Source organism: Nomascus leucogenys, chromosome 10 (assembly GCF_006542625.1).
Source record: "Nomascus leucogenys isolate Asia chromosome 10, Asia_NLE_v1, whole genome shotgun sequence".
Taxonomy (NCBI): Eukaryota; Metazoa; Chordata; class Mammalia; order Primates; family Hylobatidae; genus Nomascus; species Nomascus leucogenys.
In genome coordinates, this window is record NC_044390.1 from 53098847 (window position 1) to 53114609 (window position 15763).

Consider the following 15763-nt stretch of genomic DNA (forward strand, 5'->3'; position numbering starts at 1 on the left):
GGAATGTTTGTTTTCCACACAGTCCAACTCCTATTCATCCTTCAAAACTCAGCTCAAAAGTTCCCTCCTCCAGCAAGCCTTCTCTGCCTCCTTCTGGCCATGCCCTTGTCTACAACTGTCCCTCCTCCCTGGTCTGACACTGCGGGGTTAGGGGTAGATGTGTCAAGGTATCTGGGGGCTCTTGGGGAGGAGGAAGATGCAGGAATCTGTTCATTGAGCAACAAATAAATGAATGCAAAAACAAGGAGGACACAGGCAAAGCCCGGTGTGGTGGCTCACTCCTGTAATCCCAGAACTTTGGAAGGCTGAGGCTGGAGGATTGCTTGAGCCCAGGAGTTCAAGACCAGCCTAGGCAACATGGTGAGACCTCATCTCTACAAAAAATATTTTAAAAATAGCGGGGTATGGTGGTGCACACCTGTAGTCTCAGCTGCTCAGGAGGCTGAGGTGGGAGGATGGCTTGAGACCAGGAGTTCAAGGTTGCAGTGAGTCATGACTGCACCACTGCACTCTGGCCTGGGCGACGGAGCAAGACCCTGTCTCAAAAAAAAAAAAAAAAAAAAAAAAAGAAGAAGGAGAAGAAAGAAGAAGAGGAAGAGGAATAGAAGAAGAGGGAGGAGGAGAAGGAGGAGGAGGAAGAGAACAACACAGGCTCTGTTGTCTGGGGTGCATGGTTATAAGAGATTCAGAGATCAAATGATCCCTGTTCATGCCACGGTGTCCTTTCAGTTCCAAGAGAACCAACTGGAACCCAGAGAACAAAAGAGTCAGGGTTGGTGTGGGGCAGGCAGGCCTGGGTCCAGGGGCTGCCATATGTGCCCTATGTGCAGGCTCCTGGAATTACGGAGACTTTTTTTTCTTTTTGAGACAGATTTTCCCTCTTGTTGCCCAGGCTGGAGTGCAATGATGTGATCTCGGCTCACTGCAACCTCCGCCTCCCGGGTTCAAACGATTCTTCTGTCTCACTCTCCCGAGTAGCTGGGATTACAGGCGCACACCACCACGCCCGGCTAATTTTTGCGTTTTTAGTAGAGACAGGTTTCATCATATTGGTCAGGCTGGTCTCGAACTCCTGACCTCAGGTGATCAGCCCGCCTTGGCCTCCCAAAGTGCTGGGATAACAGGCATGAGTCACTGTGCCCGGCCTGGAATTACAGAGTCTTGAACACTTTCTGCATGCCAGGCCTTTATTCCTTGACAACTACCGGGCGGGTGGGTTCTGTGGTCTCCCAGTGAGAAGCCCGTGGCATGTGCACCAGGGTCAGCAGCAAAGTTCATGGAGAAACCAGGCCCTCCCAGCTCCTTCCCTGAGGAAGAGGCAGGAGGTAGCCCTCTGCCAACCCACGCTCTCCCACCCCAGAAATGCAGGTTTCTGATTGGCTCATCTTCTTCGCCTCCCTGGGGAGCTTCCTGAGCATCCTTTTCGTGGGCGTCCTTGGCTACCTTGGCCTGAACAGGTAACTGACACCTTTTACCATTACCATAGCGATGGTAATGATGCTGGGCAGGGGAGCCCCAAAGTGGAGCTTAGCCCACAGATGGGGTCCTTGGCTTTGCCCAGGAAATAATTCAAGGGCAAGCCAGAGGTAGAAGAAAACAGCTTTACTGAGGCAGCAGTTATAGCTCCATGACTGCCTCTGCAGAGCAGGGCTTCCCTGTAGGTGGAGAGTAGCCGCTGAGAGCGGTTTTGCAGTCAGATTTATACTTACTTTTAACTGCATGCAGATTAAGGGGGGCAGTTTATGCAAAATTTCTTTTTCTTTCTTTCTTTTTGTCTTTCTTTTTTTTTTTTTTTTTTTTTTTTGAGATGGAGTCTTACTCTGTTACTCAGGCTAGAGTGCAGTGGCACGATCCTGGCTCACTGCAACCTCCCCATCCCGGGTTCAAGCCATTCTCCCGTCTCAGCCTCCCAAGTAGCTGGGACTACAGGTGCGTGCCATCACACCCAGCTATTTCTTTTGTATTTTCAGTAGAGACAGGGTTTCACCATGTTGGCCAGGCTGGTCTTGAACTCCTGACCTCAGGTGATCCTATGCAGAAATTTCTAGGGAAGGGGTAGTAACTTTTGGGTCCTTGGTCATTCCCATGGAAAGGGGCGGTGACACTGGTGGGCATGTCTGATTGAAAACTGCTTTCAAGCCGGGCACAGTGGCTCACGCCTGTAATCCCAGCACTTTGGGAGGCTGAGGCAGGCAGATCGCTTTAGGCCAGGAGTTGGACACCAGCCTGGCCAACATGGCAAAACCTGTCTCTACTAAAAATACAAAAATTAGCCGGGTGGGGTGGCACATGTTTGTAATCTCAGCTACTCAGGAGGCTGAGGCAGGAGAATTGATTGAACCCAGGAGGCAGAGGTTGCAGTGAGCCGAGATCACGCCACTGCACTCCCACCTGGGCAACAGAGCGAGACTCCATCTCCAAAAAAAAAAACCTCAGCTCCTCTCACCGGCCCCCTTTCCTCCCCAGGGCTGCACGGCACCTGTGCCCTCCACTGCCCACACCCTGTGCCAGCTCTGCCATTGAGTTCGGAGGGAAGGAGGTAAGGATTCCTTTTCTAATTGTAAGTCTTTTTATTGGGTGCACACGATGGACAAGGGTCACGCATTAGCTCATTTTATTCTCCCCCAATCCATCAAGGTAAGGACTCCAAAACCAGTGCTCCAAACCCCTTCCCATTTTAAAGACAGGCAAGCAGAGGTCCATTTCCTGGCACTAGAAACAGAACTCAAAGTGGCTTTATTATAAAGGGCACCTGATGGAAAAATCCCAAGGGAGTGGCCTTCAGATGTGGCTGAATCCAGCGACTGGGGTCTATCTCGGAGCTATCCGTTCAGGGTTCTCCCCCAGGCAGGCTGAGCCTTCTCTGATTGGAAGCAGGGTGTCCATTCTCCCCATTAACTGGGGCAAAATCTCAGGGCCATCACTGATTGGTCCAGCTTAGGTCACATGCCCTTCCCTGAGCCTAGGGCTAGAACCAGAGGGGTAGGGAAGGGTCTGATGGGTGGGCTGGCCAGGGTCACATGACTATTGCTAGACCTGAGGTGGGGTCACTGCACTGTCAACCACACCATCTGTGAAAAGAGGGAGGGAAATTTCCCAAAGACAGATGGGAGTGCTCTTCCTAAGAGGAGCTGAATGGGAGTCAGTGCGGCAGACTCCATCCTCAAATCGGTCTCAGGGTGTATGGAGTCTCGCTCTGTCACCCAGCCTGGAGTGCAGTGGCACCATCTCGGCTCACTGCAACCTCTGCCTCCCGGGTTTAAACAATTCTCCTGCCTCAGCCTCCCAAGTAGCTGGGATTACAGGCATGCGCAACCAAGCTCAGCTAATTTTTGTATTTTTAGTAGAGATGGGGTTTGGCCATGTTCACCAGGCTGGTCTCAAACTGCTGACCTCAAGTGATCCACCCACCTCAGCCTCCCAAAGTGCTGGGATAACAGGTGTGAGCCACAGTGCCCGTCCAGGTCTCAGGATTTTAGAGAATTTAGCCAGCAGTGACCTGGTCCGTTCCATCCTGCTGTGGATGGGAAGTAGAGCTCTGCTCACAGCTGTGGCCCTACCCTCCCTCTGCAGACTTGGCAGTGGATCAACCCAGTGGACTTCCAGGAAGAGGCATCCCTGCAGGAGGCCCTGGTGGTGGAGATGTCCTGGGACAAAGGCGAGAGGACTGAGCCTCTCAGGAAGACAGAGCTACCAGAGGGTGCCCCTGAGCTGGCCCTGGATACAGAGTTGTCCTTGGAGGATGGAGATAGGTGCAAGGCCAAGGTCCTGGGGCCCAGTGGGCCAGACTGTCAGGGGTGCAACCCTGCCCGGGGGGTGGGGGGGCTAGACATCCATCGCTCCTGGGATATCAGGGCCTGGAGGCCTCAGGGAGAAATGAGAACATCCACTTTGTCTTACAGACAGGAAGAGCGACTATCTCAATCACAACGGCTGGTTATTAAGCGCTTATGGCATACCCAGCCCATTCCATCCACTCACATGATTCCCTACCAAATCCCCACAACCACTCCCTGAAAGGAACCATGACTGTTGTACTTTACAGATGTGATCGCTGAGGCTCAGAGAGGGTGAGTGACTCGCCTGAGGCTACGTAGCACACACAGGAGTCAAATTTGGACCCAAATAACCCAGAGCTCCTCCAGGCTCCAGTGCACCTGCCTCCTCTCTGCCCCGCGCCTGTTGCCACACATCCTGCGGGAGGAACCCTAGATGCTGCCATGAAATGGAAGCTGCTGCACCCTGCTGGGCCTGGCATCCGTGGGGCAGGAGCAGACTCTGCCACTGACCTGTTCTGGAATAGAATAGACTGGGAATGGGGGCAAAGGGGGCTCAGATGGATCCCCGGACCCTGGGCTGGGCATCCACCCCCAGGAGCACTGGATGGGGAGTCTGGACTCAAGGGCTCCCTGCAGCATTGCGGGGTCTTGTAGCTTGGAGGATCCAGGCATATGGGGAAGGGGGCTGTAAACATTGTGGAAAAAATGATGGTCCTCCCATCCCACCCCCACCCCACCCTCACCCCCCTATAAAATGGGGGTGATGATAATGACCTTACACAGCTGTTCAAAATCATCGTAAATGAGCCTCCTCGTGGGTATTTTTTTCCCGTTTGAAGCTTGAATGTCCTGCTCAAAATCTCAAAACACGAGCCTTGGAATTCATTCATTCATTCATTCCACATATATTTATTAATCTCTTCCTCTGGGTTTCCTCCAGGAGCACCTAATCTGGGGGAGACAGAGCCGGATGAGAGCTTGGAACCCTACTAAGTTAGGACTGAGCAGGGGAAGGGACGGCCTAAGGGGAGTGGAGCAGCCGGGCACTCCCATAACAGGAACCGTGGTTTGCCCCCACGCTCCTTCCTCCTCACGCCCACCAACTCACAGCAGGACCCTTGCCCCCCTTACACACCCTGAATCCTCCCTCTTTCTGCCCACACTGCCCCACCTCCCTCGCGTTCTGCAGCCGCCTCCCCCTGATGCCCACTGCGGTCTGAGCCGAGGTGTGAGGGGGCTCCTGAAATCCCACCCCAGCCCTGGAGATTAGCGGGTAGTCCAGATTCCCGCCATGGCCACCAGGTGGCAACAGCGGCGCGTGTTTCCCCGGCCGAGCCCGCCCTGCCCCTCTCACCGCGTTTGCTAAACAGACTTTTCCGGTTTCAGACAGAGGAGGGGAGTTAAAAAGCCAAGAACTACTGAATTTTGTGGCAAAAAAAGGATGAGACCTCTTGGGGAGAGACCCCTGGCAGCCAACAGGGCCAGGAGGCAAGAGGCCCAGGCCCCGCCCCTTTGGCGGGGGGGCCTCCCTTTCTCCATCGATGCATCTAGATAGGGAAACAGAGGCCTGGATCCCGGTGCCCCAGCCACAGGGTGGCTGGTCAGAGTTCTGCAAATGTCCCCCGCCCCGCTCCGGATCTGCCACATCCCAGCTTCTGCTCAAGCCGTTCCCTCCACCAGGCATGCCCTCCCTTGAGCGTTTATCCTCCTTTTTTTGTTTTTTTTGAGACGGAGTTTCGCTCTTGTTGCCCAAGCTGGAGTGCAATGGCGCGATCTTGACTCACTGCAACCTGCACCTCCCAGGTTCAAGCGATTCTCCTGGGATTACAGGCGCCCGCCACCATGACCAGCTAAAATTTTTTTGTATTTTTAGTAGAAACAGGGTTTCACCATGTTGGCCAGGCTTGTCTTGAACTCCAGACCTCAAGTGATCCACCCGCCTCAGCCTCCCAAAGTGCTGGGATTGCAGGTGTGAGCCCTGGAGGCCCCTGGAGTTGGCCGCAAACCCACCCCTATGCACAGTCCCTTGGGTGCGAGAAGTAGGAGAGCAGCTGGGACTTTTGCCAGAGTGCATGGGGAAGATGCACACCCTGCTTCCACTAGCGGGAGACTGAGCTGGACAGAGGGAAGCCTGGAGCTTGGAGCCTCTTTCCTTCCCACCGTAGGGACGCCTGTCTGAGAGAGGAGGCTGCAGGGAGGACAACAGCACCGAGATGACGTATTAGTTCCTGGATCCAGCCATACCTGAAACCCAATATTTTTCCATCCGGTTCCTCTTTTTAAAAAAATATTTTAGGCCGGGCGCAGTGGCTCATGCCTGTAACCCCAGCACTTTGGGAGGCAGAGGTGGGCTGATCACCTGAGGTCAGGAGTTTGAGACTAGCCTGGCCAACATGACGAAACCCCGTCTCTACTAAAAATACAAAAATTAGCCGGGTGTGGTGGCAAGCGCCTATAATCCCAGCTACTTGGGAGGCTGAGGCAGGAGAATCACTTGAACTTGGAAGGTGGTGGTTGCAGTGAGCCAAGATTGTGCCACTACACTCCAGCCTGGGTGACAGAGCGAGACTCCGTCTTAAAAAATAAATAAATAATAAATATTTTATTTTTATTATTTATTTATTATTTCTTTTTTGAGACGGAGCCTCACTCTGTTGCCTAGGCTGGAGTGCAGTAGCGCCATCTTGGCTCACTGCAACCTCCACCTCCTAGGATCGAGTGATCCTCCAGCTTCAGCCTCAGGCTCAAGCCACCATGCTCAGCTAATTTTTTTGTATTTTTTGTAGAGACAGGGTTTTGCCATGTTGCCCAGGCTGGTCTTGAACTGCTGAGCTCAAATGATCCACCTGCCTTGGCCTCCCAAAGTGCTGGTATTACAGGCATGAGCCACTGCACCCGGCCTCAGTTCCCTGTTTGATGAAGCCACTTTGAGTCCTTCTTCTGTCCCTAGAAAATGACCAGCAGGAGGTTCTTTCTGGGCCTCTGCTTACCCGTCTATAAAATAGGAAGGGGTTTGGAGTCCTTTTCTCAATGGGCCCAGCAAATTTGCTTAGCAGGGCCCTGGCCTGGTATTTATTGAGCAACTGCTATGCAACTATTACTCCAGGGCTCCTCAGAGCAGCCATGCCTCAGCTTCTCCCAGCAGCTCCAGGGGTCAGGACGGTGTTAGCCCCCATTTCACAGCTCAGTTTCATTCATTCACTTAAGAAATCAGGGTCCGGCGCAGTGGCTCACACCTGTAATCCCAGCATTTTGGGAGGGCAAGGTGGGCCGATTGCTGGAGCTCAGGAGTTCGAGGCCAGCCTGGCCAACATGGTGAAACCCCGTCTCTACTAAAAATACAAAAATTAGCCAGGTTTGGTGGCACACGCCTGTAGTCTCAGCTACTTGGGAGGCTGAGGGCTGAGGTGGGAGAATCACCTGAGCCTGGAGAGGTCAAGGTTGCAGTGAGCTGAGATCGCACCACTGCACTCCAGCCTGGGTGACAAGGTGAGACCCTGTCTCAAAAAAAAAAAAAAAAAAAGCCAGCATTGAGTGCCTACTGTATACCAGGCCCCATCTTGCACAAGTCAGGATCTTCCTGGTCATGAGGGGCTCTTAGCTGGTTGGGGAAGGCAGACACTAATCTAATTATCACTCAGAGAGTTATGAGAAACCGTAAGAGTGACGAGTGGGGATGTGAGGAGTAGCAAGTGAGGGAGGGCTTCCTGGAGGAGGCAATGCTAGGACCAAGGTGGTAAAGAGGGGCCAGAAGAGGGAGTGCAAAGGCCCTGAGGTTGCTGGTGGGGAATGGACGGGGGATGGGGGAAGAGGTTGTAGCCTACGTGAGGCTGGGGGCATATGGGCCAGAGTTGTTTTTTTTCTTTTGAGATGGGATCTCATTCTGTCGCCCAGGCTGGAGTGCAGTGGCATGACCACAGCGCACTGCAGCCTCGACCTCTCAGGCTCAACTGTTTCTCCTTCTTAGCCTCCTGTGTAGCTAGAACCACAGGCATGTGCCACTACGCTCAGCTTAGTTTATTTGATTATTTGTAGAGACAGGGTCTCACCATATTGCCCAGGCTTGTCTCAAACTCCTAGGCTCAAGTGATCCTCCTGTCTTGGCCTCTCAACATGCTGGGATTACAGGCATGAGCCACTGTACCCGTGGGCCAGGTTTTTTTTTGTTTTTTTTTTTGAGATGAAGTCTCGCTCTGTCGCCCAGGCTGGAGTGCAGTCGCACAATCTAGGCTCACTGCAAGCTCCACCTCCCGGGTTCACGCCATTCTCCTGCCTCAGCCTCCCGAGTAGCTGGGACTACAGGCGCCCACCACCATGCCCAGCTAATCTTTTTCTGTTTGTAGTAGAGATGGTGTTTCACCATGTTGGCCAGGATGGTCTCAATCTCCTGACCTAGTGATCCGCCTGCCTCGGCCTCCCAAAGTGCTGGGATTACAGGCGTGAGCCACTGCGCCCAGTGGGCTAGGGTTTTATGCTTGTGTTGTGGGGTCTTGGAGCTGGAGAGTCAGGGCCTGATTGGTGAGAGGTTCAGAGTTTATTCTGGCTGCAGTTCAGCTGGGAGTAAGTGATTCATCTTGTGGGCCTCAGTTTTCTGGTCCATAAAATGGATGTGGTCAGGCAGCCTCTCCAGAGCCCCTGCCCCTCTTCCCACCTTCCCTACTCTGTCTGTCTTTCCTGATCCATCTTTTCCCTTCTCCATGGCTCCCACCTATTGGGTGGGAAGCGTGTCCTTATCAGGGAGATAGGCTGCCTCAGTTTACCTCCCCAGGTACCTTCCTTCTCTATATCTCCAGTAGCCTCTGGGTTTGGTCAGAAACAGATGTTGTCTCTGCCTCTGCCCTTAACCCAGGATGTGACTGAGGTGTCAGGTTTCTGGGGACCATGAGCTGCAAGGAGATGACCCCTGGACTCAGGGTAGCCCCTGGCCTGGCCCCTGATACTTTATTATCTGTGCCCCAGATGCCAGGCCCTCTGCCTAGGAAGGCCCTTCTTCCAACTCTGCCCTCTGCCCATTTCTCTCTCTCTCTTTTTTAACTCATTTCTTTCTTTTAAAAAAAAATTTAAATTAGAGACAGAGTCTTGCTATGCTGTCCAGACCGATCTTGAACTCCTGGGCTCAAGCGATCCTCCTGTCTCAGCCTCCCAAAGTGCTGAGATTACAGGCACAAGCCACTGAGCCCCAGCCTTATTCCTTTTTTTTTTTTTTAAGATGGAATCTCACTCTGTCGCCCAGGGGGCTGGAGTGCAATGGAGTGATCTCGGCTCGCTGCAACCCCACCTCCTGGGTTCAAGCAATTCTTCTGCCTCAGCCTCCGGAGTAGCTGGGACTGCAGGCACCCACCACCATGCATGCAGGGCTAATTTCTGTATTTTTGCTAGGGATGGAGTTTCACCATGTTGGCCAGGCTGGTCTCAAACTCCTGACCTCAGGCGATCTGCCCATCTCGGCCTCCCAAAGTGATGGGATTACAAGCGTTAGTCACTGCGCCCAGCCATTCCTCCTTTTTTTTTTTTTTTGAGATGGAGTCTCGCTCTGTCACCCAGGCTGGAGTGCAGTGGTGCGATCTCGGCTCACTGCAAGCTCCGCCTCCCGGGTTCACGCCATTCTCCTGTCTCAGCCTCTCCTAGTAGCTGGGACTACAGGCGCCTGCCACCACGCCCGGTTAATTTTTTTGTATTTTTAGTAGAGACGGGGTTTCACCGTGGTCTCGATCTCCCGACCTCGTGATCCACCTGCCTCGGCCTCCCAAAGTGCTGGGATTACAAGCGTGAGCCACCGCGCCCGGCCCATTCCTCCTTTTTAAAGATACATTCACACACCATACAATTCACCCTCTTAAAGTGTACAGTTGACACTGAGCATGGTGGCTCATGCCTGCAATCCCAGCATTTTGAGAAGCTGAGGCGGGAGGATCACTTGAGCCCAAGAGGTTAAGGCTGCAGTGAACCATAACTGCACCACTGCACTCCAGCCCGAGTGACAGAGTGAGACCCTGTCTCAAAAAAAAAAAAAGTACAATTCAGTGGTTTTTGTACAATCACAAGGTTGTGCAGCCACCACTCATACCTAGTTCTAGAACATTTTCATCTCCCCAAAGAGAAAACCTCGTGCCATCAGTAGCCACTCCCCATTCCCCTCCCCCAGCCCCTGGCAATCACTAATCTGCTTCCTGTCTCTGTGGATTTGCCTGTTCTGGGCGTTTCATATCAATGAAATCATACAATATGTGGCCTTTCTGTCTGTTCTTTTGTGAAAGAAACTCAAATGTTTTTGAAACCCATCCTCCTTATAGTGTGTGTCAGGGTTTCATTCTTTTTGATGGCTGAATAGCATTCCATTGTGTAGATGTGTCACTATTTATTTATCCACTCAGCCATCAATGGACACTTGGGTGGTTTCCATTTTCTGGCTGTTGTGGATAGCGCAGCTCTGAGCGTTTGTGTACAAGTTTTGGCATAAACACCTGTTTTCATTTTTCTCCGTATATATCTAGGAGTGGAATCACAGAGTCATATGGTAATTCTGTGTTTAACTTCTGGAGGAGCTGCCAAACTTTTCCACACGTCAGCTGTACCATTTCACATTCCCTCCAGCAAGGCATGAGGGTTCAAATTTCTCCACATCCTCATCAACACTTGCTATTTTCCTTTTTCTTTTCCTTTTTTTTTTTTTTTTTGAGACAGGATCTCGCTCTGTCACCCAGGCTGCAGTGCAGTGGCGTGATCTCGGATCACTGCAACCTCTGCCTCCCGGGTTCAAGCAATCATCCTCGTGCCTCAGCTTCCCAAGTAGCTGGGATTACAGGCTCTTGCCACCATGCCCGGCTGATTTTTGTATGTTTAGTAGAGACGGAGTTTCACTATGTTGGCCAGGCTGTTCTGGAACTCCTGAGCTCAAGTGACCCTCCCACCTGAGCCTCCCAAAGTGTTGAGATTACAGGTGTGAGCCACTGCACCTGGCCTCCTTTTTCTTCTTCTTCTCCTCCTCCTCCTCCTCCTCCTTCACCTGATGGTGTCTTGTTCTGTTGCCAAGACTGGAGTGCAGTGGTGCTATCTTGGCTCACCACAATCTCTGCTTCCCAGATTCAAGTGATTCTCCTGCCTCAGCCTCCCGAGTAGCTGGGATTACAGGCGTTAGCCACCATGCCCGGCTAATTTTTGTATTTTTAGTAGAAACGGGGTTTCACCATGTTGGCCAGACTGGTCTTGAACTCCTGACTTTGAGTGATCTGCCTGCTTCAGCCTTCCAAAGTGCTGGGATTACAGGCATGAGCCACCATGTCTGGCTGGATTATTTATCTTTTTGACCCTTATCAGATGCATAATTTGCATATATTTTCTCCCATTCTGTGGGTTTTCTTTCTTTCTTTCTTTCTCTTTCTTTCTTTTTTCTTTCTTTCTTTCTTTCTTTCTTTCTTTCTTTCTTTCTTTCTTTCTTTCTTCTTTCTTCTTTCTTTCTTTTTTTTAGATCGCTTCCCTCTGTTGCCCCAGGCTGGAGTGCAGTGATGCAATCATATCTCACTGCAGCCTCGAACTCCTGGGTTCAAACGATCCTCCCACCTCAGCCTCCCCAATAGCTGGGACTATACAAGCACACACCACCACATCTGGCTAATTTTTAAATATTTTTTTGGATAGACAAGGTCTCATCTCACTATGTTGTCTAGACTGATCCTGAACTCCTGGGCTCAAGCGATCCTCCTGCCTCAACCTCCCAAAGTGCTGGGATTGCAGGTGTGAGCCACTGTGCCCGGCCTCTCTTAATAGTGGCCTTTGCAGAAGAAAAGTCTTACATTGTATGGAGTCGGGTTGATCTATTTTCCTTTGCTGGCTTGTGCTTTGGGTGTGCTACCTAAGAATCCTCCTGATCTTGATAAACCCCTCTTGCGGGCACCTCTCTCCATCCTCCCCGCCCCCAGCCCCCACCTCTGGTCTGTCCTTCCCCCTCCTCCCCTCCCCACCTCCCGCCCCGGTTTGGGGCACTGGCCTCTGGCTCCCTCCCCGAATCGGAGGCCTCCATCAATGTTTAATAACTGAGCGGACAGAACCTTGGTGGAGACGGAGAAACCCCGCGCGGCCCCATGCGCGACGCGTCTCCACGGGCCATGCCGCGATCACGCAGGGCCCCGCTTTCCAGGTGGGGAAACTGTGGCACCGCAAGTTTGGGATGGGGACGCGAGCCTGGTCCCAGTGGTCGGGGCCTCGGCCAGGCTCCCTCCCCGAGTCATCCCCACCTTCCCTGGCCTGGAGCTGCTCCTGGCTCTGGTCCCCGCCCTGGGCTGACCCTGCCAGCGGGAACCGCCTGCTCCCCCGTGCGGTTCCTTCCGAAACCAAAATACCCAGGAGGAGGGGAAAAAAAAAACACCCGCCGGGGGGCTGGGGGTGGGGGACGGGAAGAGGGGCGGGTTTCTCCTCCGGGTTGGAGACTGGAGGGGCCAGGGGTCACACAGTCAGTCGACAAACGTCTCAAGGATCCAGCCGAGTCCTGGCTCTGCTTCCAACTAGCTGTGCAGCCAGGGCTTCTCTGAGCCTCAGTTTCCCCATCGGTGCAATGGGGTAGTTAACCCCCCGGGGGGGCTATGAGAGGTGAGAGGGAGCTAGGTGAACGAGGTGCCCAACCCTCCAAGATATCATCACCTTTAATAATATTAAACCTTATGTGCTGGGATCAGGAGCTCCAGGCAGGGGCTCCTCTGGCCGGGTAGGAGGGCCCTCTTCTCCCAGTGGCTGGTCCTGTACCCCTAACCTCTTTTTTTTTTCTTCTTAACCAACTAAACAGGAGTGATCTTAATTTTATTTTATTATTATTTTGAGACGGAGTTTTGCTCTCCTTTCCCAGGCTGGTGGGATCTCAGCTCACTGCAACCTCCGCCTCCCGGGTTCAAGCAATTCTCCTGCCTCAGCCTCCTGAGTTGCTGGGATTACAAGTGCCCGCCACCATGCCTGGCTAATGTTCATTTTGTTTTATTTTGAGACACTGTCTCTGTTTGTCACCCAGGCTGGAGTGCAGTAGTGTGATCATAGCTCACTGCAGCCTCCTGGGCTCAAGCAATCCTCCCACCTCAGCCTCCCAAGTAACTGAGACTGCAGGTGTGTGCCACCAAGCCCAGCTAATTTTTGTATTTTTTGTAGAAAGAGCGCTCACTCTGCTGCTCAGGCTGGTCTCAGGTTCCTGGCCTCAAGCAGTCCTCCCATCTCAGCCTCCCAAAGTGCTGGGATTACAAGCATGAGCCACTGTGCCCTGGCCCCACCCCCAGCTTCCTATTTCCTCCCTCCCTCCCTGTCTCTCCCTATCTCTCATTTCTCATCTCTTCCTGTCTCTCTGTCTGTCTCTATTTCTCTGTCTTGCTTTTTTTTTTTTTTTTGAGACAGAGTCTCACTCTATTGCCCAGGCTAGAGTGCAGTGGCATAATCTTGGCTCACTGCAACCTCCACCTTCCAGGTTCAAGTGATTCTCCCACCTCAGCCTCCCGAGTAGTTGAGATTACAGGCGTGTACCACCCTACTATGCTAATTTTTGTATTTTTAGTAGAGGCAGGGTTTCACCATGTTGGTCAGGCTGATCTTGAACTCCTGGCCTCAGGTGATCCACCCTCCTCAGCCTCCCAAAGTGCTGGGATTACAGGAGTGAGCTACTGCACCTGGCTTGTCTTGCCTCTCTTTGTCTCTTTCTCCCTGTGCCTCTCTCTCTCTCTTTGTGTCTTGTCTCTCTGTCTCTCTCCTTGTCTCTTTCTATGCCATCTTTTTTTTTTCTTTTTCTTTTTGTAGACATAAGGGTCTCATTATGTTGCCCAGGCTGGTCTCTAATTCCTGGCCTCCAGCAATCCTCCCCCCTCAGCCTCCCAAAATATTTATGTCATCTTTCTCTTTGTCTGTCTCATTTCTCATCTCTCTCCCTGTCTCTCTCTCTGTCTTTGTCCCATCTCTCTGTCTCACTTCTGTCTCTGTCTCTCTATCTCTGTCTCCCTGTGTCTCCCTTTGTCTCTTTCCCTGTTTCTCTGTGTCTCTGTCTCTCTGTGTGTCTCTGTCTCATCTCTCTCTGTCTGTGTTTCACCTGTCTCTGTCTCTCCCTGTGTATCTTTCTGTGTCTCTGTCTCTCACTGCCTCTGTCTCTCCTTGTTTCTCTGTTTCTTTGTCTCTTTTTTTATTTTTGGAGACAGAGTCTTGCTCTGTGGCCCAGGCTGGAGGGCAGTGGCACAATCTCTGCTCACTGAAACCTCTGTTTCCCAGTTCAAGTGATTCTCCTCCCTCAGCTTCCTCAGTAGCTGGGATTACAGGCCCCCCACCATCATGCCTGGCTAATTTTTGTATTTTTGTAGACATGGGGTTTCACCATGTTGGTCAGGCTGATCTCGAACTCCTGACCTCAAGTGATCCACCCGCCTCGGCCTCCCAAAGTGCTGGGATTACAGGCGTGAGCCACTGTGCCTGGCCCCACTTCCATTTTTAGGTGGGGAAATAGGGGCTTATTCCTGAAGAGTCTCGTGCAGGTGTCCAGCCCCAGTGGCATCACGGTCATCCTGGTCCAGCTGCTGGGCTCTGTGGCTCTCCGGCTGTCCTGGGCCTCCCGTTCTAGGGGCCTGTCCCATAAATGGTCAGCCCAGAAGGTTCCACCCTCACATACTGGATGGTGACACCCCCACCTCCCAGAGCTGGTTTTCCAGCAGGCAGTCTGGCGGGAAGCCCAGGCCACGTCCCTGTGGTGTTGGCTGCTGCCCGGTGCAAGCCGGGAATGGGGACCGGAGGTGACGTTTAGGGCGAGGCTTTGGGCTCAGGTTTTTTTCTTTTCCTTTTTTTTTTTTGGTATATAAACTATTTGTTTTTTTGAGACAGAGTCTTGCTTTTGCCCAGGCTGGAGTGCAGTGGCACGATCTCAGGTCACTGCAACGTCTGCCTTCCGGGTTCAAGAGATTCTCCTGCCTCAGCCTCCAGAGTAGCTGGGTCTACAGGCGTGTGCCACCACGCCTGGCTAATTATTTGTATTTTTAGTAGAGACAGGGTTTCACCGTGTTAGCAGGATGGTCTCAATCTCCTGACCTCATGATCCGCCCACCTCGGCCTCCCAAAGTGCTGGGATTACAGGCATGAGCCACCGCGCCCGGCCATAAACTATTTATTAACAGACAAGGCCTACAGACTTATTTCTTCTTAGACACACCCACGGTACGGCTACGGCCATGGCGGCCAATGGTCTCGGTGTGCTGGCCTCAGACACGAAGGCCCCAGTAGCGGCACAGCCCTCTATGGGCTGGAATCTTCTTCGGTTGCTCCAGGTCTTCACGGAGCTTATTGTCCAGACCCTTGGCTAGGACCTGGCTATATTTTCCATCCTTTACATCCTTCTATCTGTTCAAGAGCCAGTCTGGGATCTTGTACTGCTGTGGGTTCTGCACAATGGTGATCACCCATTCCACCTCATCCTCCGTGAGTCTCCCGCCCTCTTGGTGAGGTCAATGTCTGCTTTCCTCAACACCACATGAGCATATCTTCCATCCACACCCTTAATGGCAGTGATAGCAAAGGCTATTTTCCACCACCCATCGATGTTGGTGTTGAGTACTCCCAAAATATGCTGGAACTTTTCAAGGATCACTAGAGACACTGTGGCAGGCTCTGGGGTTCCACAGGCACCAGGATCAGATTTGGGGTCTGGAAGCCCCACATTGCCCTCATCCTCTCTGGCTTTCGTCATGGGGGTGGTGGGCATGAGGAGGAAGGGACCCAGGCCCTTGGCATGAGGTTCCCTTCTTCAGCAAGCTCCCCACTTCCTGGATCGCTGGGGACCCCCAGCCCTGGGTACCTCCCTCCAGCCTAGCCTTGACCCTATGGGAACAAGAATATCTCTATCCAGCCTGGACCTTCCCAAGCTGGGGCCTTAAGCATCACCCCAAATAATGCAGGCACCTGGAGGTGGCCAGGAATGAATGAACATGAATGAACAAATGAATCGTATATAATCTTACAAACTCAGAAACATAAGGCCA

General features: G+C 52.5%; 1 protein-coding gene and 1 pseudogene across 2 annotated transcripts in view; one reads left to right on the forward strand and one right to left on the reverse strand.

The window, feature by feature from the left end:
* IL12RB1 (interleukin 12 receptor subunit beta 1) overlaps positions 1-4664 on the forward strand; it is a 29093-nt gene extending 24429 nt beyond the window's left edge. The window contains exons 14-17 of one of the 2 annotated variants that reach the window (XM_030821850.1): positions 1361-1457; positions 2467-2539; positions 3574-3765; positions 4046-4664. In XM_030821850.1, the coding sequence (XP_030677710.1) occupies positions 1361-1457; positions 2467-2539; positions 3574-3765; positions 4046-4051 (368 nt within the window). In that variant the 3' untranslated portion in view covers positions 4052-4664. The remainder of the gene's footprint in view (positions 1-1360; positions 1458-2466; positions 2540-3573; positions 3766-4045) is intronic. The other variant, XM_030821851.1, reaches the window with a different exon arrangement.
* A 10253-nt stretch (positions 4665-14917) lies between these two features.
* LOC100604718 lies at positions 14918-15471 on the reverse strand (annotated as a pseudogene).
* Between the last annotated feature and the right edge of the window lie 292 nt (positions 15472-15763).